We start from the raw sequence: 24,737 nt of genomic DNA, 5'->3' as shown, positions 1-24,737 counted from the left end.
CCTCTCTAGCAATCCATCTCTATTATATTTCTGCTGACTATTTTAGAATCAAGGTAGTGTTTATAAGACAAAATGTAACCTTCACCTCAGAAAAATCCTCCTAGCAAAATAACATCCCTGCAGGATATATTGCATTTTTTCTCTCACTGAGAACTGCTTGTAATTATTCTGCTCTCTAATGAATATTTGGTGCAAAAACTTCAATATAAACTCTTAAAAAGATAATGAAATAATTTGTTCTCAAACTATTTATTTAGTTTTTTTGTAATCTCATGTTCAAATAGATTGTTAGGTGCTTATAATCAATTCTTAAGGTAATGCCAGCATAAATAGTTCTCTAAAATTAGAATATGGATTAAGGAGAATTCATACAAAACTCTACTGAAGGATGATGTGTGCATGGAAAGCCTTCACCAATTTTTACTCAACAGTTGCTGGAAGTCTTCCCTTGCATAGGAAGAAGGCTTAGATGTAGAGGAAGATCCCATCTAAAAATGGAAGTATAGATTTACACCATAATTCCAGCAGGCATTCTGCATTGCAATTAATATCACAATACTATTAAAAAAGCAGCTGCAATAACATTGAATATAACAGGAGCAGATCTGCGTACAATGGTGACAACCATCTTTTTTAAAAATATTTCCTCTGGGGTTGTATGTCATCCTCATAGGGGGGGTCAAATCTGTCATGTGACTCTTTGATTTTTAAATGAAGATAGTTCTCCAACAGAGGGTTCCACTACAACATCAGAGAAGCTGATAAGGATATTCCCACTCAACCTTGCGTCTCCATTTCCTCTTCAGATTTAAAAGATGTTTCTTGGTCTTACCAAATTCAAGCCCTTTCTTGTGTTCAACAATGCAGAATAGTTTTTGAACTACAGATGAGTGAACAACAGTGGGGTCAGATTTTCACAGTCATCGTGTTCCTAGATCTTGTTATCAGTCATTTTCATCTTCTGTAGGAGTCACCAAGATGTAATGTCTAGTAATGATAAATGTCACCAAGCATAATGCAATATGCAGGGGACCACTGCTGATATTTGTCTGCTCCAGGCATTAGCATTCCCAATATATATATATTCCCAATATATTTACAAGGGTAAAGTTAAACTGTGTAGGGTTACTGGAGCTTTTTAGCAGGAATCTCAAGAAAATGTATGGTTAGGGTGTGCCCCATTTGAGAAAGACTTTTTCTGCAGTTCAAGGTCCAATACCTTTTCTTTTGGAAAAGATTGTATCTGAGTACATGGACTAACTGCCACTTAAAAGACCCTACCTAACCAATGTCTTTGGAGATAACTGTCACAAAGGCTATCAGCAGTGGGCCTTTAAAGTTATTAAGCATGATGGCAGACTAGTCTGCTGTAAGTCTTTTAAAGTTTAAGTTCTCTTTTCAGCCATTTGTTCCTATTGAAAAGTTTGGGTGATTTTTTTGATTCATATTCAAAGCCTTCTATTTTTGGAAATTTCCCTGTTCATTGACTCATCTGCAGTACTTTATATATTTTCCTTATTTGCATAATATCTTCCAGTTATAAATTTAAGACTTTATAAAAATCATGTTAAACCCCAAGAAAATCTTTTTTTTACCATTTAGTTCTGGTAGCCATATCTGCACAGAAACCTCTTGAAGACACTTTCTTATTTTGCAGGTTGATGCACATGGGAACATTCTGTTGACAACTCTAGAACTAAGAAATGAAGTATCCGGATCAGAAGTCCTAACCAGCACTATTGACCCGAGAGCTACCATGTTTTCGTATGACAGTGCCAGCATTCAGTATCGGAAACCCATCCCCAACAGAGATATGTACAGCAGAAGCACACTGGATAGGCACATGGTTCACAAAAAAGGCCGCTTGAGAAGGAGTGCCTCTCAGATTAAAATTAAAATTCCAGATTTGACTGATGTGAATGGCATAGACCGGTGGTCAAGGATGATATTTCCTGTTGCTTTTTCCTTCTTTAATGTTGTGTATTGGCTTTATTATGTACACTAACTTATGCAGTTAGATCACTTTTTTGAAGATGCTAGGTCTATTTTTCTGATCCTGAAGGGACTGCATTAGCAATAGTGCTGCAAATTCAAGGTAAGATATTCAGCCATTAAAAATTATTTTAGTGTTTGCACACTGCATTTAATTTTCAAATTGTAGGTTCTTTAGAGAGTTTAGCTTTTTTTGAAAAGCTTCTTGTCTTCTTAATTGAAGAGAAAACTTGCTCCAATACATTATGGTAAGAAAAAGCTTTATAAATATATCACATCATCTTTCATCATTAACCTCTGAGCTGCAAAAATTCCCAGCAACCTAATGCAGCAAGAGGTTAATCCACCGTTCTCTCACATTTTGTACTTTAAATAGATTCCTCTGTAAAGTCTTTTTTACACCTCCAGTCATTGTATTTTTACTACACACAGAATAACTTTTGAGGATATAATGAGGTTTACAGCTAAATATCAACACCCTCGGTCTTGTGAATCCTTGCCATATGGGTCATCAACATCATACCTGTCATGTGGGAAATATGGGATATAGGAAAATTTACCAGTCAGAAAAAAGACCTGTTTTTTAAGACCATGCTGTTCATGCTGTGTGTGAAAAATAACCATTCCTACAGAACGTAAAGGATGACCTGTATAGATACTGTGGGTGGAAGATGGGCCCAAAGCCTGGAATGTGAGAGGGCCCTTTCCACACTTGCAGACTATAAAATGAGCCCTAGGGGCTTCCTACTGCCATGATCCACCCTTAGTGGTAGAGGGTCAATGTGTGAGAAATAGTCATCAATAAAATTCCTATCAAGTGACTAAATAACAAAGTATTACTGACATGAACTGGAAGAAAGAAGGTCTTGAAAAAAAATTCCTTAAGGGAAATGGATTACATTTAAAATGGTCAAGTCAAACTGATGCATGGAACATATTTATGTAGATTGTGAATTTAATCAAAATCTAATAGGGTCTCATTTATTAAAGATACATTTTCATCAGTGAAGCTGGATGATCCAGCAAACCTGGAATGCATTTATTCAAAGTAATTTGCTATTTGCTAGCAAATGTTTTCAATCTTTTGCCAGATCCATTCCAGGTTTGCTAGATCACCCACATTCACTGATGAAAGTGTATTTTTTCCAGCTTTGGAGAGCTTTAATAAATAAGGCCAAATGTGTCTAATTTGTCCACCTACATTTTGTGTTATGTATATCACTTAGTTACACCGTTTACACCATTCCAAATTAGTTTTGTGGAATTTTAAAATCCCCTTCTGTGTTTAGCTGATGCCATTGGTGCTGGCGAATTTACGTAACAATTAATAATACCAAGGAAAAATTTAAATGCATTTAGTATTTGGCTTGTGCCCCAAAGAGAACAGCCCTGTCTGCCAAATCCATGTTCTGAGTATACACTGTACATGATATTGTAATCCATTTACTGTATGTTCACTAAGGATTGTATCACAATTATAAAGTTGTATCGACACATTCAAAATAACCCTTTTTTTCTAATGCATTGCACCTCAACTGACTACCATGTATTGAGGTGCACTGCAGGACAAAAGTGTTGCCTTGGTGTGTTGAGGAGACATTTAAAATGAATCTTATGAGAACTTGCCAACACATGTTATGTGTGTAACATATGATCGAAAATTTAAATAGGCTATTTTAATAACATTGATGGATAAATATGCAACATTTTAATTTTGGTAGTTGATAGAAGAATATAGTTCTAAGAAAAAATTTTGAAAAGTATAAATTCTTTCTACTTTCCCATAAGAAAACTGTGCTATACTTAAAATTTAAGCGTAGTAACTAATTATTGTACAATTTGTGTATTGGTATTTTATTTATTCATGCTTGTTCATTTTAAATAGAAAACAGCACAATTGGGGAAGAACATTGATACAACTAGACAATGCATAGGGGGTCATAGAGAATACTTTATTCTTCCAGTATGACTTCTTGCCATATGACTAAACCAATGCTGGCACAACATATATCAAGCGACATTTGTGACATGGCAACTACACCTTGAAATATTATTAGGAATTTAAATAAATATGCAGTATACAACAAAAGGACAAGTATGGCAAATTTAGGCAGAGTGGAAAATAAACATTAGTTTAGAATTTTAGAATTAGTTTACAATTTTTCCAGAATAGTAAATACAATGAAAGGACAAATAATTAGTGGACAATTTTCCCACTTTAAATTACTGTACAATTATGCCATACATTTTTTTAACATTTTTTTAAAGTATTTTCAACTTTTTTTTTCGATTATATTCCTTCTTGACATCATTTTCTACATTTTTATCAGCTGCCAACTTAATTGTTGAATGAATGTCGTTTGTACAGGAAAAATGTGCACAGGTAGTCACGAACATGACACCTAGATAATAATGTGACTGCAATGCTACAAATTGTTATTGAGTAAGTATAATGTTTATTATTATAAATTATTAAATAGGATGTAAAAAGTAGGGGGGGGTTGACCGGAGAGATTTTTTAAATAGTTGTAGATTACTTTATGTGCTGGTATGTGCAGGAAAAAAAGCACTGTGATCTGTTATTTCATAAAACAGGTAATTAGATTGGTCAGAGATGACATCACAGGAAATTGCCTGTAACCAAAAAGCATAACGGTTGTATAATGCTACAGAGCAGAAATGTTTAGATCTTAGACTTAGTACTAGAACCTTCCATTACTGAATCCCAGGATTCCATCAGGAAAACCAGTTTTCTGAAATTACAGCTGGTTTGGAGTTGCTAGTAAACAACACACATAAAATCTACATATATTTGCTTAGATAGTTTCAATCTCTTAAGAAAAATAATTGAAGTCACATGTGCCAGTCAATGAGTAAAGTGTCCAGGTTTTAGTAGACATGACTTGAGATGGTCAATGAAATGCAGAAAATTTGACTGTGCCAACCAATGACCATACTTGGAAAGTTTAATTGGCTCAGTTTCAGATCAGTGTCATTACCATTAAATTTGCTTGTGATTAGCAAAAAAGTTGAATTTTCTGAATCTCATTGACCATCTCCAGACATGATGTTCTTTAAAAAAACAAAACAATCTTGTTCACTTGCTGGTAACACCTGTAAAAAGTACAAAATAATGGGGGGTACAAAATGATTTCTAAAAATCTTTGCGCCGGTCCACACCCTAGCAGCATTAAACAAGTCATTCAGAGCAATTTTTACTCTGTATGGGACTAAAAATCTTGGCAGTGACACTCAGTCCTAAAGTTTATAGTTAGAAGCTACAGTTATACAATTACAGGCAACAATTACTTTATTTGACAAGTTGACAAAAATAAAAAATGCTTAATAAAAACATTGCTGCACAGTTTTGATTAAAATCCAACAGATATTCTATGGCATTGAACTTAAGTTGAATATGTCAGTGAATGTAGACAGCATTATGTTCAGAAAAATAAAACAGAAACACACTGCCTATCAACACCAAAACCTCATCCCAACTTTGACGAATAGAGCAGAGAAATTCAAGGCTGCTTTGCTGCCTCAGGGTCTGGACAGCTTGTAGCCACTGAGGGACCAGTGAATCCCAAGCTGTCCCAGAAAATTCAGCAGCATAATGTCAGGGCATTTGTCTACAATCTAAATCTGAAAAGAAGTTGGGTAATGCAACATGACAATGATCAAACACACATGAGTAAATAAGCAAATGAATGGATCATGCAGAAGAAGTTCTGTATTTTGAAATACACAAATTGTGGTTTTGACTTCTGTTCCATTGGAATGTTTTGGCATTATCCAATACAGGTTGTTCATTATCTGATCTATTTATGTAACATCAATATATAGGATTTAATAGCATAAATATGTGTAAATATATATATATATATATATATATATATATATATACACATGTATGCATTCACATCATCCATTGCCTGTCCATGGGAGCTTACAATCTATCCCACCCAAAGACATACTAAGGGCAATTTGGGGGTAAGACAATTAACCTGCTTGGTATGTTTTAAATTGTGAGAGGAAATTGGAGCTTCCAGGTGAAATCCTTAAATGCATATGGAAAACAAGCAAAACTTTCCACAATTAAGTTGAGCACATTTCTAAAAATGGACCAATAAACATAATAAATGCGAATTAGGATTTCCCAGAAACTACAGAACAAGTTTGGTTAGGGTTATTGTCAGTAAAGGAGTTTCAACTTGTTACTACACATAAGTGCCAATACCTTTACTATTAATGATGTTGGTGTTAAAACTTCCTGTCTACCACTTAGACAACGTAGAAGATATGTGATTTTTTTTTGTTCAATAGGAATGTATTTGCAGTAATTATTATTATTAGATATAGACTAGATACCTGCAGAAAACAAGTCTGAAGTGTTCTCAAACAGTTCCTCTGTGTCATTCTGACACAGTTGTTCCCCTGATGGCAATGAAAACATTTAGAATAATTACAAATATAACTGATCCTGACTATAGTAATCCTTGGCTAATAAAGTGCCTTATACAACAGTATTGCACCTGTATGATAAAAATACAGCTTAAACCCTTAATGTAGTTGAAGGCATAATTATATTTTTGAACATCACAATAAAGTCAACTAAAAGAATGTTTTAAAAAAAACTTTTGGTGAATTGCAGAAACATATATAAAAATGATGTAGTACATATTTTAGAATTAAAAACAGAAGCCATTATGACCACAAATTGTGAAATTTGTAAAGTTATTTATAGAGATCTACTGTATGTACCTGAAAAGCAAAGTCTTACAAGGAGCTAGGTTCATTATTTATTTGTTTAAAATTGTTATCTCAATGTTTTTCCTAAACTGAGTTTATATTATACCCCAGTATTTTGAATTTATCTTCTACTTCAGCTCCTTTACTACCAGGTGTACCTTTGAGTAGCAGGCTAGGTAAAGTTAGACTACTTTTTCATATGGATTCACAAATAGGTTCCCTATTTTACATGTAGATTACTGAACTTTAAAAAGTGTAAATTTCATGTAGTAAATTGTCACTCAATAAAACCAAGACTGCATGTTTTTACATTTTTTCTGCATATGGGCAAGCAGCTAGCTCAACTATGGAAACATAGTTCATTTCTTGAAACTTTAGAGCAGAATCTTCTCTCTGAGGCTCTAACAAGTAGTTAACATTTTAGGTTTATGAGTAATTTCTAAATCCTATTCTGATAGTACTGGAGAGGTTAAGATTTCACAGGAAACACAGCATTTCCTGAAAACGATTTGTTTTCTAAATGTTTATAAACTTTATATATCATAAATATTAATTTAATACAGGGTGCTCTATATTATTTTTAGTACAGCATGCTAGGTTTCCTAATAAGAAAGCCCAACACTGACTCTTGACACCTTTTGACTGTCGTTTTCCATTTTAAAAGCCATACATCTGCATATGAGCAGTCAGGGAATGGGGTTGGAGGTAGCCAGCCCAAAGTTGTCTTAGATCAAATAACACCAGGTTATGCAGCACCTGTTAATATACCTAAAACACTGCAAAAATATTGCTGGTTGAAATATTTCATATATACCTAACTAAAAAGGTACTAATACATTTAATAAAAGGCACAACTATATGCAGATAAATATACATTTTAAATGCATTTTTTAAAACGGCCATTCTCCAGGTTTACATATCTCAGCAGCTGGAGATTTCCCCTTTGTATAAATTTAAGATAATTCACACATTTCCTGTTAGTGTGTTAGCACTGGATAATTGTCCTGTTTGCCACAAATAATTTCTGATTTTCACTATGATGGGCCAAATCATTGGTCATTAAGAATGTATGGGAGGCATTAGGATGTGTTATGTTACAGCAAGAAAGTTCTTGTACTAAGAATAGCCAGGCATTTGAGCAAGGACACTAACAGCTGCCTGTAAAGGTTCCCATTTATACAGGTCATTCAATATCTGATAGTAGTTGGTCATATTTAACTAACTAAATATTTATTGATCTAAGTGCTTTTATATCAAACAATTTTTTTATGGTTAAGCAGAACACTTGCCAAAATTACCAATATATGAATTAAAAGATTAAAAAAAACAAAGCCAGCATTTTCTGCCTAACTTTAGTCCTCATATTTCCCCATAGCCATTTTTGTTCTTGCTGCTAGTTGTCCTAGTCTGATAGCCAGCATCATTCAACCCACTTCCTATTGGTTGTACTAATATTATTTTGTTATTATCTTTTAATTTTATTGAGCCAACCTATAACACAGCACTGTTCAATAAATAACAGGTTGTTCAAGTTACAAACCAATCTAGAAATTCAATACAAACTATGACACAGGGGAAGGAGAGGACCCTCCCAAACGTAACCTTAAAATCATTGAGGTGAGCAACAGGGGGGACATAGGGAGGTGCAAAATGTGCCACTGCACAAGGGCATGGACCCTCCTCACAGGGGCCCTAAGCCAGTTCTGCATAGGGGTCCACAGCTGGCTACGTTTGCCACTGATGAAGAATGTAGACTATGATAGGAAGGGGAATTAGAACTGTGGTTGCTCATCAATGACTGGTTGGGACAAGGAGAAAATTGACTGGTTAAATTTGAAAAGGTAAAATTGAGGTTTTGTTTGAATGTAATAAAGAAACAGGAGTGTACTAATGAAATCTTAATTCTCTTCTATCAGCCAGCTCTCTGTATGAGATTACAAGAATGTAAAATGGAGTCTGATATGGTTACAGTGCCACCAGCTCTTATCTCAGGCTCCTTCTTTGGAGGACATTACAGTTGTCTAATACAGTATATAAATTACATATTATACTATTTTAAAATACATTTTTGAACAAACACACAGCAGAATTGCACATATGGGTCTTTTTATACCTGCTTGTAGTTAAATGGCCAATTCCATTCAAACAATGCATACATGGGCCAAATTTACAAACCAGTAATAGCTAGCCTTATGCCAGGAATAACAGTATACCATTTCTTTATAACTACACAAATAATCAAAACTATAGCAATGTTAGTTAAAAAGTGTATTCAGAATCACATTTTGTCAAAAATCATAATAAAGAAATTTGTCTGTATTGCAAGTATTAAAGGTAATAAGTATATATAATGTGTTCAATCCATGATGATCATTTGTATTTGTATTTAGTAAAAATCTAGCATTAGTACATTAGTTCTCAAACATTGTTTAATTTACAATTTGGGTAACAATGACTGCACTGTGTGCCATGCCTGTGTGAAAACTTGTAAAAGGTGTAACTGCCACCCAACTGTGCCAGTAGTGATCACTGCAGTGGAAAGACAGAAAACACCATTTTCACTGAAAGAGAAGGGTATTTTTTTACAGCACTGCCATGCACAAATAGGTCAGTCACAAATCCTTATTCATGTATACAGGGCTATATAGAGATAAAAAGTGTAAAGTTTCAGTTAGGCTTTAAAATGAAAAATATAAAACAACCTAAATAGCACAAATTCATATTTCGGAAGCAGTAAGAATTAAATATAAATAAGGTGTCTTGTGGGATGGGGTTTTTCTGAGGAAAGAAAAAATAACATGGTAGACATTTGCAAAAGATAACTCTGTATCATAAATGTTTTTTATTGGAATGTTATTGGAAATGTATAATGTATACAAGTATAATGTACATTGGGTTGACTGTCCATTTGTTTATAACTTTACCCTTGTTCAGTATGCATCCACTTGATATTAATCAATAGACGGAACAGTTGAAAAATATCCATTTGCCTTAAGGAAAATCATGCTAGTGAGACCTTGGTATTTGTTCAACTTTACCCCACTTAGACATATCAGTGGGTTTTCTACAACAAATCATTATAGGATTTGTGTGCTCGGTGCTGTTTTGACTACAGTACTGATGGCATTAATACGCCTCAGTGTACAGCATTATCATGTAACAGCATTACAACATCAGACGATGACAATCTACCAGTTGTTTTACTGACTGCTATGAAAAGACATGATGTGTAAGCAAAGAACAACACTGATGCACTTCCACTAAAAATGGCCTGTGCTGAAAAACAACTTTAGAATGGGAAAGGAGATTAAGTTTACTCAATGAAAGCTATTTTATAAATGAAATCATACCATGCAATGGTTATATTATTTAAAGATCAAATAGGCTTTTTTTACTTGCCATTATAGCCCTGGAGTCAAAGTTGAGACAACCCTGTAATTCTACATTAATTTTCCATATCAGAGTCAAGTCAGGAGCAAGCATTTCTGACCTGCATTGGAACATGGCCATCACTGCTGAAGTTAGGTTTGCATCTAGCTCCGTATAGGTCTTACTGAAAGAAGCTCAGATTGAGAAGTTTGGATTACAGTGTCTTCACATTTGACTTGATGAAAACTGCATTATATCTTCCCCCACCACCACACTTTATTCTATATTAGTACCTTACTCCACTATCTGGGTCCCAGTCTGCAATCCTAGAAAATGTTGTAATATACTCACTCACTTTAGTTAACTATAGCCTATATGTCTGGCCAATTTTTTTACAGCTTTGAAAAAAATGTCTTCAGATTTAGAAGCAGCAAGACATCAATCGGTGATCAATTACCAACTTAATATATCAAGTAATTATCTAGAATTAGTTCAGATAAATATACAATTATATATTTTTCTATGCTCTCTATATTAATATATAGCCTATATATTTTGCATACCGAGTGCTACTCTCTGTAGTGGTTTCCACTATAGAAAAAGTAGAATCATTCACTTTTATGTTAAATGATAAAAATAAACCATTTTCACCTCTGAATAAAAACATTGTCATGAATTAGATAAAGGGCATATCATAGACTAAAACGGGAAATTTCTGATTTGTGAATGGCTAATACCTAAAGCCCCTATCTCTAAAAACTAAAAAAAAAAAACACAAAATCTACCCTTTTAAATTTGAAAAGTTCCAAGATAACAGTAATATGATCTTTCCAGGGTGACAAGGTAATGTAAAGGTATAAATTCCTCAATCATATTAGAAATTGAACATCATCAGGGAGGCCCATTAATTCTGTGATTGGTATTTGTAAGAATTATTTGCATTGGGTCACTTGTAAAGTGGATGGATCAAAGATAGAATTGTTTGGCCACAGTTACAGTAGACATGTTTGTTGTTAGCATATCATTAGAAGTATATTACACTGTAATCAACGTCTCTTGTGTGATGTGCTAAGCCTGCCATATGTATTTAACAAAGGAAGTAGGGAAGAATTTCAAAAATGGAAATTCAGAAAATGCAGAGATAGGATAGCTCTTGCAGACCTAGTTAAAAAGAATTTAAAAGAAAAGCAGCCCTCCAACCCCAAGAAAACTGTTGACATTTTCAATATCCAAGCACTAGATCCTAATTTAAAGAGTGCATATGGATCAAAGTGATATATTTCAACAAATGACACAAAAATCATGACATGATGTATAATTTTTTATATTCTAAATTATAAAAAAAAAAAATATTTGTCACATGGGAAAAAATAAGTATACCCCACATGTCTCATTGCTTACTAAAATTCATAAAATCCGTGAAATCTGTCTTAGTTAAATGGGTCCCATGCTAATATTGTGCATGTTAACTTAAAACAGCCCTCAAAGGCCCTCAAAGAGAAGGTTATGAGTGTGTTAAGCCTAGCAATGGATTGAAAAAGATCAACAAATACCGTAAAATAAACCATTTCACTGTAAGTAAAGTAATCTACATGGTGTAGATTTAAAAAAAAATGTAAATTGTCTAGGACTGACCTGATTATTTGAGGCTAAAAAAACGAAATTGTATTGTGGGATCTGCAGGTAACGTTTTGTGCACAAGTTTATGCATCTACAATATCGAAAATATATTGTACCAATTAAACGTGCATGGAAGGTATACCAAAAAAGCAATTTCTGTCTAAAAAAAATCTAAAGCAAGACTATAGCTTGCCTTTGAATGTAAAAATAGGCAAATGGCATTCTGATGATGATGATGATGAACTGAAGATGTGATTTCAAGAGAACCTATTTCCAACTGTAGGCATGAGAATGGAAATGTTATGGTTCAGGGTTACTTTGCTCTGTGTCTTATAAGTGTTAGAATGTGAGGTCATCTATCCAAAAGTAGAAATGGATCTTTTACAATGATAATGATCTGAAGCAAATTAGCAAATCCACCAAGGAATGCCTCAAAGTGAAAATTGAAGGTTATGGACTGGCCTAGCCAAAGCCTAAATTTGAATCCCATTGAAATGTTATGGGGGGGGGGGTTGATATCAGAGGCCGATGAGAAAATATGAAAAACACCTTGAAATTATTTCATAAAATTGAAGTAATGCAAGTTTCTGAGGCTGAATATTTACTTACTTTTTCCACGGTTCACTATTACAGTTCTCAATATTTGATATATAAATTATTAAAAAGGAAACTTTTCGTTGTGATCTCACAAGGCATATCACTTTAATCTGTAGACACTGTTTAAATAAGGATTTGAGGATCTAATGTTTTCTTGTTTAATATGTGGTATAATCATCAATTTCCATAGCTTGTACAATAATTAAAAAACAAAAAACAAAAAAAAAATCTAAAAGATAATAATTGTGCTGTTGTCATGGTCTGATACCCGGAGCATTGTATCCAGTCCAAGCATCCCTTTCCTACCATTAGGCTTTGTACAGATGCGGTACATTTATTTATCAGAAGTCATTGTTTTCATTTCTGCATTTGAAAAAATCTTTTTTTTCTATGGAAAAAGTAACAAAGGTTTTAATGTTTTGTTGATAAGTGGGGAAAGAGATTGCAGTGGCCTATCATTCTTAAAGGACAGAAATAATTTATCAGTGCCATCATCATCCTATGATAAACCAACCTCTGCCACGCCAAAGCAGGCTTACTAGACACAAAGACAAATTTTAAATAGGCCTTTATAGGGGGTGACATAACTTTTGAAAGAACAAAACGGAAATCCTGTGTATATTTCCAGGCTTCCTATAAAGTAGCTGTTTTCTGACTCGGAGGTCATTATACCAAATTGATTTTCTTTGTAAAAATCTGTTACGTCTTAAAATGTTAAATCATTTAATGGAGAATGTTCATCTAATGGATTGTAAGCTTGCCAAAACTTTGTAACAGGTCAGGAATTCTTTTAAAAAAAGGGAAAAAAAAATGCTCTGTGTTCTGTTTCTGTGTATTAACCTCAAAATTGCCAGAGGAACCTGATAATTGCGGACTGAGGCATTGTTGGGCTGTTGACCGAGCAGTCAAAAGTGTAAACATATCTGTAAATTCTGTACATATTTCACTGAACTGTTGTTATATTTGGGTTGTTCCAAGATTTTAAACAACTTTGTCTATTATTACTGTAAATATATATATATATAAGAAAAATTAAAACTGCTTTAACTAATGAAACAGGCTGAAACATAATATTCTTGAAATGCCGATTTATAACCCAACTATTTTGTTACTTTACAATTTAGATACTGCAATGGCTGTAAGAATTGTTACTCAGTAAAAAAAAAAAAGAAGAAGGGGTGGTTCACAGTGAAAGCCATATGTGTGTACATAAACTGTTTCTAAGGCACTGAACACAGTACAGTGATTTGCTCTCAAAATCAGCTTTTACTTTAAAGACCTCAAGCAATTTTCTGTTTTGTCTATAAATCTATATATCTGTTTTTTCCTTTCAAATATTAAACAATGAGAGTACAAGTTATTGCAGGATCCAGATTTCAATTTAAACTTTTTCAGACTGTTGTATTTTTCCAGTGGTACCGCTACCGTTCACAAGCGTCATCCAGTCCTCAGCTGCCTAAAACCCCAGGTTAGCACTAAAATGAAAAGGATTGGTTAAGACAATTGAAATCCCTTTCAAGTATCTCAGGGCGGTTTGCTGCTCCAACTGCTTCTTTTTAACCTCTCTACAAGGTCTGCTTTTTCTACAACAGCAGTCCCCAACCTTTATATAAGGAAAAAGAATGAGGCTTTATGGCCAACAAGTTGGGGGGGGGGGGGTTACCAGATATGCAGTGCCTTGATTTCTGCATTTAGCCCCTCTCAAAAATGTAATAGCCAGTGCTAGTGATAAGTAAAAGTAAAGTCAATGAACATGGTTATCAGGGGGACTTGTAAAAATATATCTCTAGTGAGTAGATTTACATCTAATTTACTCATTGTAACACAATTTACGCAGTTCATGAATAATTCTAGTATTATAATAATCATTGTGCAACATATAAACACCACCACCTAGTGCACCGATAAAAAATAAGAGCCGCTACCTAACCAATGTAAGCCAGTCATAAACTTAACTTTGATTTACAGAAAAATCACATGCTTTTTTGAATTAATTTTTTAAGGGAAAAGTTCTCAAGAATTTCCCAACTCTGCTCTGCATTTTTGAGGACAATGTAATTTTCAGGCAATTTGCAATTAACTTCAAATGCTCATGGCTAACATTCTCAAACATTTCCATTAAGAGGCTTTTTCTCATCCCTAGCATGTTGAGCATCTCACAATTTGACTTTTTATTGGTTTAGTTTGAAGTTGCAATTAAAGCTGAACTCTATATTTACCAAGTACCTGAGGAACAACAAACATAACAAAGCATTGAACAAACTATATGGGATTCTCCATAAACATTTTTGTAATGAGCACCTAGGTTCAACTTTGTTTATTGAACGGCAACAAAAAACATTTGGTACAGTTACTGGATTTAGCTAAAAATACATGAATTGAAAAACCTATTTCTTTTTTAAAAAATTTCCATAGAAATGACCACAGTCTAGGTTGTAAGCGTTGACTACGGATCTGTTTCTTCACCACATCTTGGACTCAATCTACAAAGCAGGATATATTGTTCGTAAAGGATTTCTCCATTTTAGACAAAACATTGATAAAAAAATATAGCTGAAATATTTATTCCTTTTAAAAAAAATAAAAGTGACCTTTCTAGTTCAGTCTACAGCTAACTATCATTTAATATGTGAGTACAACAGGGAGATGCTCTCACTTGTCACTATGGAACTCTGTGATGCCCTTGAACACTGGAGCAAAGGTGATGGGAAGAAAATTGAAAGCAAACACTGCTCAGCACCGCTTAAAATCAGACAGTACAAAGATTGACCGCACAGTATCAGATGTCTGTTTTTTAACACTAGTTATGGAGGATGGGGGACACATACAGGGGTTTTGGTATAAACCTATAGCTGCATTAAAAAAAATAGCATGTAAGACAATCATTATATACATAATCTTCCACCCAGTTGTTATCCTCATTTAACAGGAGAAGTTTTGTTTCCATTTACGTCTTTTATGCACAATGGCACTGGAAAACAAGCCAAGAAAAAGAAACCATCTTTTGCCTGTTTGACATAAATATGATTTATTTTGCTACTCTTATCATTAGGGCAATACAGGGATGAGGAACACTGTGTTTTCCTCAAAGGATGTTCATTATTAATTACTGTAAAATCCATATCTATATAGGAACAACCTAAATGGGAATAACGTCCAAATCTGAATTTGCCATTCCCCAGTTTTTATTTGCTACATGCTTGTCTAGACTCAATAATACTGAAGCCAGATAAAAAAAAGTCAACTAGAACATCTTTTGAAAAATGACAAGTATATTTTGGAAACAAATAATAAAGAGAACAGAGGGATGAATATGACCAGTGGGGGAAAAGAGAAAAAGACTGCAGTAATTTAGGCAAAGGGTCTATAACTTCTACACTCTATCCAAAACATAAAATGTTGCCTTTATATACTCATAAATTACCCATCCATTTCTCCATTTTTTCTTCTTTCCTTACTGCATTCCTGTTTGCAATTCTTCTTATACTCTGCAGGATTACATCATGCATCATCATTACAACAGTTTATGATTCTTTTTATTTCAAAATATTCTTTTTATTATGAAATTTTAAATTATAGCGTATGGAGCTTTTATAAATATATATATATATATATATATTCTATAAAGATGAAAATAATTAAATAATTGTCATTTGCCGCTTTCCCAGGGGATCTGTCTCACTAGAAAATGCATTCACGAGTGCCCTAATGCAGTTAAATGAATTTGTAATTTGATTTTAAGGCAAGGAGGAGAGAGCGGAACCAAAAGCTGTTTTATAAGCAGATAGTTACTGCTAGAATATAATGTTTTAAAATCATATTACCCTAATTGATTTCAATGACTTTTAAATATCTATTAAGCATTGATAACAATATATGACATGCCTCCAAATTTTGAGTTTAGGTGTTCTGCAGAAAAAGATTCCTGTTACATTTTTAAAAAAAAGAACATTAAAGGTGAGGGTGTATACTTCCCTATCCTGGAACCAATTCATGCAAACTTTGATCTGTTTAGGAGATCTGTACAAAGACTTCTATCTTAAACAGTTCTGAGAGTGTCATTTTATTGGGTCCCATGTTGCATGTTGTGGTTCCTTCCACTTAGCCCTATATCACTACTGTGTCTTATACGAAGATGGAAATTTGCAAAAGGAACCATAGCATACAGCTGGGAACCAGGCATCTATGAAGAATTGGGATATTTTGGTTTTATGGTTATTACGAGGCCTTAAAGCATACCTAAACTCAACATTTTTACTTTACATAGAAGGGTAGACAACCCTTCTATGTAAGGTAAAAATGTTGTTTTTTTTGTTTTTTTTTAAGTGCAACACCAGCGGCGATCTAGGCTTAATGGGAGTGCAGAGACATCTGGGATACCTAGGTTACGCATCTTGGGAGGCTCTGGCTGCTCCTTCTGTGCATTCCCTAGTATCGGGCATGCGTAGAAGGGGCATTTTTTCTCCTAGGGGAAAGAGATGGCTACATAACCCAATCTTGCATGTAGGACGACATGGGACCAGATTGTGGGAAGAACCCGCTCCATCGAGGGACCTGTGGTATTAAAGGTAAGTGTCATTTTTTTGTTTCTAGTTTAGTTGTGCTTTAAATAGACCAATCTTTTAGCTTAATGACAGACTAACAAATCCATATTACGTCTATTCCTATTACTTCTATTAATCTTTCTATCTGTGCCATAACTCAACAATAATGTCAAAAAATTACATTTACAAATACTACAAGGGGAAAGATGTTGTTTGACTTTTGAGGCTTCAGGTGTTCAAGTTCAGGAGCTTCCAGAGAAGGGTAATTTATTATGTCAAAATATTTGTCTGATTGAAAAATTGATTTAATATTTGACAAACGTGGCCAAAGCATTCCTTTGCATGAGTTCCAATGCCTTAGAACAGTGTTTCTTGACCTAAACATGGGGAACCCCTTTGAAAAACTTTCAAGTTGTCAGGGAACTCCTTCTATAATTACTATATCTACAGCTAATATTATATTAGAGTGATGTTCAATAGGAAAATGCCTTGAGCATGATTTTGCCGGAAAAAAAAGACACAGAGCCCCAACCTTAATCCTGCCTGACACTTTTGTGTGAATTGCTAGGTCTTCTGTAATATAACTAAGTATGAATATCTAGTATGTATATCATAGTGTGTTTGAACATCCAAGTCAACTTTCATCCATTTCTGTTGGTCTGAGTTTGTCCATTCCAATATATATCAATCAATGTATGTCATTCTTACAATCTATGGCTATCACTGTGTATCACATCTCAGTCTGTCGTTCTTTAAAACAACAAAATAATAAAATTTAAATGATGAATACATGTAGTCCTTAGTAAATCAGTATGTGGATATTGTAATGGAGGTAATGGTTTCAGGCACAAGATGTAAAAGGCAATCTTTCCAATACAGATTCAGACAGCAGTAAAGGCCATGTCTGTGTCCACACTGGGGATAATCCCATCACTTTCTTTTTGTCTCAGAGCCGATATCGGACGAGAATCTGGCGTGTGTACACTGCCTGTTGTCCATCGTCCAAATGACTGTCCTGGTGGATCCAGGGACGATGGACAATCCTAATAGAAGCGAAGGGGGAGAGTGCACAGCGGGGTGCCGCTCTGTCGTTCTCCCCCTCCCCTCTCCAGAGAGCACAACGATGCTCTATGTACAACACTCGTCCATGCATCGTGCAATCCTTAGTCGTTGGAATGGATCACGAAAGATCCTTTCCAACGACATATATTGCACGAGTGTACCCAGCCTTTCTCTGTCACCACTGTCATTGCCACAGAAAGATCTTTACCATCAAAAATATGGACAGTAAAAAAATCTGAACTGGGGTTTTAGCCATTATTTTAAAATAAAAAATGGAGTTTGCTTTAAAAATGAATACATCTGTGCAAGCCCAGATATATATTCAAGACTAAAAATAATTCTATGTTTTAATTTGACCCACATCACCTAGAAATACAGAACTAAACACATGACTACATGGCATCAAGACCTGGAGAAACAATGGCTCTCATACTTCAGCTATACATTTTTTAACATATGCAACCATGTGCCGCATTGTGCTACATTACAAAAAAAAATGATCCAACCTAGTAGTGTAAATTCAAACATTGTTCTTAACCTAAACTGTAAAAATCTGCAAGTGGAATCCACAATTTGTTTGGAATTGTTACAGGCTAGCAACTCTCCTGGAAACTATCATTTATTAACAATAATTTGACACAATAAAGCATTCTAATACAGTATTAATTCTTGGCTTTGGTAATATATCTCAAGTTTCCTTTAAGTTCATATAAAAGAATGAAATGGTTTCATATAATATTGAAAAAAAATTTCCATGTAAAAATGATCTTTATTTCTTTTATAAGTCAGATAAAAGAATAATTACCAATATTGGTTTAAGTTTTTTTTACAATGCAATTTAAACTGCAGCTGTGCTGAGTTTTTTACCGGGCAAACTTTCATCCAAAAGCAACTGAATTAAAGTGCTTAAAGCCAGCACAGGTTTGCCTTAAATCTAATAATACATCATCTGAAAATATTTCTACACACCTGTGGATAGCATGCAAAAAAAATGATTTTGCTATGTTGCAACAGTTTCCAGCTTTGAAGCTGATGTCTAGAAATTATATTTTACATTTACTGAGTACGCTTACAGCATCATGTAGTATCTTGTCTAAAAAGTAACTCAGGAAATTGGTTAAAAATATGAGCCTCAAATTTTCACAATGACACTATCAAAAAGTATTCTTTTTATGTACCTATTTTGGTTTATCTCCTTTGCCTTGACAAATCTCATTCATCCACAGGAAAGATTATTTTTCAATGAATAATTTACAGTATTTATATGTCTAACATGTATTACTCACTTGCATTTGTTCTGTCTGTTCTGTTGGATGTTAACCATTTAAAGAAAACAGGGTAACATTTTGTATGACTTTATCTTACTGTTGATTGTGTACAAAAAAAAGTGACGTCTGTGTGTTTTTTTTTTTCTTTTTAATTTTCATTTATTTTTACTGTGCAAGAAGAAAAGGAACTCTGATTAAATGTTGTGCAAGGAATTGACAGACTGGTTCCTTTTCTAGTTCAATTTTCTATTTCATATACAAAATATGCTGCATTTTATGAGTCAATTTACTGATCTGAACCTATAAACTGTAGATAAATTTTTATTGAGGAATCAAATTTTCACTTTCTATTGCTTCTTTTTAAAATTCTTGTATAGAATCATGATCACTCTAACATTTTTTTTTTAGTAATTACTTATACAGTCTGTGTGTTTTCCTCCCACTGTGAAACGTTTCCTTGATTTTGCTACAAAAATAACCCTATGTTATAGAATTTGCATTTAAATAAGACAGACGATAAAGGGGGTGTTGTTACCCAAGCGGAAACCATACAAATTCAATTTGGAGAAAGTGATTAGTAATACATAAAAGCTGTTGTCGGTTTATTTCAAAACAGTGTATTTGGAACCAGTTATGTGTTCTTTAATTGTTAATACATTAGATTGTTCAAGCTAACCCAAGGATATATAGAACAATGGAATTGCTAAAGTATTTACCGTCAAAGGCCTTAAAATGCAATTTGAAGTCATTGTTGGAGCAGCAAAATAAGAACTAAATGAAATGTAAACCTAATTGTATATAGTAAAATTCCTTCTCTTTACATTATATTCAGTGTAATAGTGCTTTTATGGTATGTGTTTGCACAGAAGGGTACGAGAGTGCTGTTTGTGTGTGTGCATGAGTTTCTCTGTGCATGTCCCTTAAAGTATGTAAACCCTTTTTAAATTCACTTTTGCAGAAACACAGAAAAGTCAAGTATCAGAAATTCTTGTATGCAGTGTTTTTCCTTTCCATAAATAATTTTCAATTATTTCCAATGTAAGTGCCTCCTCTGGAATTGTTTAATTATTCTCTTAGCTGGCCAGGGCTCTATGCCCCTCTTTTTACCTCCCTACATAATCTTATACATATTGGTTTATCTTAATGTTTTAGGAAACGTTTTTATGAACTCTTTCTCAGGAAATAAAATATTGTACAACAACTTCCCTTAATCCCTTTAAATCACAGATCACCTCTGTTTAGAAAGCCTGTACCACCTCAATTCATCACTCCAATATAACTTGACCTCTATGGACAATCTCCATTAACCACCCTTCACAGGTCAGTGCTACCCCACTCAAAGTTGCCTTTACTTACTCCTTCCTGCATGCCCTACATACCCCTGGTCACCTCCAATAACCACAGTTTACATGTATTACCCTTCCAGTGAATGTTTACCACTACCATTTACCAACACAATACTACTCACATTTACAATGCCCACAGCTATGATCATCAACATTCTGCACCATTCTGCACTCACCTCCGATCACCTTGCCTGACAAGCTCCATTTACATGCTAAGAGCCCTCCTTTGGCTTGACAACTCCAATGCTGTACTCCCTTTATACTCCCAGTTTTCCACTCATTCTGACCGCCAACATCCATTCAGCCCCAAAAATAATTGTGAAAATATTGTTTTGGCTTACATTTACATGTATCACAACTGTATTAAAATAGTTGTTATCCACAAACTTCACCATTCTTCCATGGGCACGCTATTGTCATATGTTACTAGAGGGTTATTTCTCTTGTATCCTTTGCCAAAACTGTTACCCCCTTTTGTTTTCCCCTGATATGCTTTCTGGTGTAGTACCCACAATCCATGCATAGTAATTCATAAGGGTTCATCGGCACTTCCCTTTTTCAACAAAGGGAGTTTGGCATTGCTTTTCAGTGTAGTTTATTTAGGTACATTTCCGTCCACTCCACCAACCTATTGGTTCTCAAGCCTTCCATGTTTTATTACAAAGCACTGGAAATGGAAAATATTCCTGAAACAACTGCAGTTTGGAATTATTGGGTATTTAGCAGATTGTATACATGTTGCGAACATATAGGGCCTGATTTAATAGAGCTCTCCAAGGCTGGACAGAATACACTTTTATCAGTAAAGCTGGGTGATCCAGCAAGCCTGAAATGAATCTGGTCCAGGATTCAAAACACGAGTAGCAAATTACTTTTAAAGAATCCATTTCAGGTTTGCTGGATCACCCAGCTTCACTGATGAAGGTGTATCCTCTCCAGCCTTGGAGAGCTTAAAAAAAAAACATGCACATAGTTTTCATGAACTTAGGCAGAAAGTAATAATTTGGCAATTTACCAAAGTGAAGAATATGTATTGAGCTGTAATTACCCGCTGCTCTAAGAATGTTCTCGTTGTCTTCCTATTGATACAACTGAGGGCTTTTTGACTTTCTTTGATGTACTGTATTTGACTATGAGCTGTTATAATTTCCCATTGGAGAGATTTATATTCTTATCTTAAAAGAAACATTGCATGCCCTCAAAACTGACCCTTTCCTTAAGTGTCCACTGAGAAAAATAATACCTATAATATTAATAAGCAAATAGTTCTGTAAACAAGCACAATGCAGTGAACTTGATGTACACGTTTGTGCGAGTGTCAGACTCTTGACTGCTTATTGGCTTCCATTTTAATTGTAAAGGAGTGGTAAATGTATCGAGAGGAATCTCCAGAGCCAGAAATATGAAAACTGATATTGATCTATTTATGACCTACCTATTCTCCATAAAGATTTGTATCCTGTGAACCATTGTAATCTCTACCCCCATTAGTGAGGGCTCATTACCTCCTGAAATGAAGGAAGACCTCTCCAATGAAGGCACAGCAATAACAACTACCAGAGATTCTAATCCATTCTTGCTTTATTTAAAAAATACTTTGGATTGCATTCCAATATAATGTATATGAGTATCCCTGTCTTTTTTTTCTTGATGGCATTGTGTGTGAGTTGCATATCAGCCATGACCATATCAAAAGGAAATCCAGCGACACAGCTTATAAATTAAATAGAAGATGTGACCCAACAGTCAGGGGTCAGAAGGCATCAGACACAGGAGAATATCTTGTCACGAATTCTAAGTAGGAGATTCAGTAGATGAAATGCCAGACAGGTGCTAAATGCAGACGAAAGCTCCTTGCATCAAAAACTGAGCTGTCGCTTGACGGCAAAGAATAAAATCCATGTATAATCCGGCTTGTTTTTCCTGTTTCTAGACACATCATTCACAAGTGATCTCTAATCACCCAGACCGCTACATCTATCCATAGGCACATCACTCATACACGTAGGAAAGGTCTTGTGCAGAAAACTAATCATTACCACTAATCAATGCAGATGTGTTTTACTCTATGTCATGCCAATTTACCAAAAATGTACAAATGTGCAAGTTTTAAAGTTCACACTAAGCCCTGTACGTGAAATTTGCTTAATAACTGAAAAGTTTATTATCCTGCTGGGGACAGCTGTTTGACACTGTCAGATTTTTTTTTCTTTGCACAGCTTGTTTAAAACAGGCGAACTGGAAAACATTTAGAGAATCTTAATTCTTTCCACGTCACCATCAGTAACCATAGCTACCAACCTGACAGTGACCAAGGCAATGCATAGCAACGAGAACATTTTCAGCATGTCATACGGGAAAAAAAAATATCCTGAAGATAAGAAATGTGGCTGGTGGAGAAAAAAACACAGTGATTTCTAACTAGGATTGTTAATAGGAATCATCACAGGTCACTTCACACGCTTCATTATAACAGATCACAGTGAACTCTGCAGGTATTTCCATTTAAGCCTATTTATCTGATTGATTCCAATAATTTCTTCGCCTATCAAAGAACGACATCACTTGTGGAGGGGCCCAATGCATTGTCACCTACGACTATGTCACAGTATGCTACTTTATTTGTGAGTATGACATACGTGTATGACCAGTGGTGGACATAGACAACATTGGGCCCCTGTGCAGGAATGACTTGGAGCCCCTGTGGGGGTAAAGGTTGGCTGAGGAGGGTTCTAGGCCATTGTGCAGTGACACACTTTGCACCTATTTTCACCGTTGTGTATGATGTCCACTTCTCTTTAACCCCTCATCAGTGAATGTGGTTGATTAACTAAACAATCAGATGCTGTTCACTTAACAAAGTGTACTTTACTGAGCTTAGTTAAAAAGGTAAAGCAGTTTTTACCTAAAATACTTAAGTGTATGAGTGACAAGAAACAAAGTGAACATGTGTTATTCCAATAATCAGCTCCAGCACATCACTTATTATTAATGACTGGATCAATTTAACTGGAATAGGAATTTGCATTAGACCAAGCTGGTGTTTTCTGTGATATAACTAGCCAGGAGAACCAGTTTTCACTCAGGTAACACATCTTTAAATTGGTCGAGAAAACCAATTCACTCACCTAAAACAATTTACAAACTGGCTAAGAAAACCAATTTACTCAGGTAATACAACTTAAAATTGTTCAAGAGAACCAATTACTCACATAAAAAAATTATCCAACTTGTCGAGAGAATTAATCATTCAGATAAACGACCTTAATAATTGGAACAAGGGAATAATTCAGTCACGTAAACCAATTTACTATTTGGTGAAGAGAACCAATTCAGTCAGTCAGGTCAACCAACTTACCATTTGTCAAGAGAATAAATTCACTCAGGTAAACAAACTTAAAAAATTAACCAAGAGAACCAATTCAGTCTGGGAAAAAACTTACCAATTTGGCAAGAGAACCATTTTATTCAGGTAAACCAGTAAAGGGGTCCTTTGGATGAATTTGTTTATTTTACTGTTAGCAGAGCCTTTAAACTCTTAGGCTGCGTACACACGTGCAATAATTGTCGTCGGAAACGAACGATCCACAACAGATTGTTCGATAATTGTTAACAAAAAAAGTGCACAACGTCCCGGCGGATCTGATTGGGCGACGATCGTTCGTAATCTATTGTGTGTACGGTCATTCAGTGATCGTGGATTGTTCTGTGATACAATTTCTCCTGTACATGTCACTTCCTGCATCGTTCAAACAATCGTATCTAGTGTGTACATTTTTGTGTGTATTATATTTGAACAATTGTATCATTACAGCATGTACAGAACTGTGCACAATACGATTCGTTACGATACGTTCAAAATAATCGGGAATAATTGTTGATCGTTCGTTTTCAAACAATAATTATTGCACGTGTGTACCTATGGTAGCCTTACCCACACAGAAGACAATGAGGAAATTAACACTTGGACATGTTACAGTTCAAGTACAGGGGAGTGCATTGCAAAATATTCATTTATTAGCATGTATAATATTAACCTATTTACTCCGTGACCAGGGGAAGAATGGACTGGCTGATTTTTCCTGGGTTCATTGAAGAACATCAGAAACTCATAGGACAAGTACATAGCTTCTGAAATGTCTTTAATACCACCTGATCCAATTCCATTTTATTCCTGTGTATTTGTATTG

At 34.7% G+C, this 24,737-nt stretch overlaps 1 protein-coding gene across 2 annotated transcripts in view; it reads left to right on the top strand.

Annotated features, from left to right (window-relative positions):
• GABRB1 (gamma-aminobutyric acid type A receptor subunit beta1) overlaps positions 1–20,020 on the top strand; it is a 229,613-nt gene extending 209,593 nt beyond the window's left edge. For both annotated transcript variants that reach the window (XM_072406261.1, XM_072406260.1), the window contains one exon: positions 1,658–20,020. In XM_072406261.1, coding sequence (XP_072262362.1) covers positions 1,658–2,005 — 348 coding nt within the window. In that variant the 3' untranslated portion in view covers positions 2,006–20,020. The remainder of the gene's footprint in view (positions 1–1,657) is intronic.
• The last annotated feature ends 4,717 nt before the right edge of the window (positions 20,021–24,737 follow it).

The sequence above is a fragment of the Pyxicephalus adspersus genome, chromosome 3 (genome assembly GCF_032062135.1).
Source record: "Pyxicephalus adspersus chromosome 3, UCB_Pads_2.0, whole genome shotgun sequence".
In the NCBI taxonomy this organism is placed as follows: Eukaryota; Metazoa; Chordata; class Amphibia; order Anura; family Pyxicephalidae; genus Pyxicephalus; species Pyxicephalus adspersus.
This window is presented reverse-complemented; position numbering and strand designations above follow the sequence as displayed.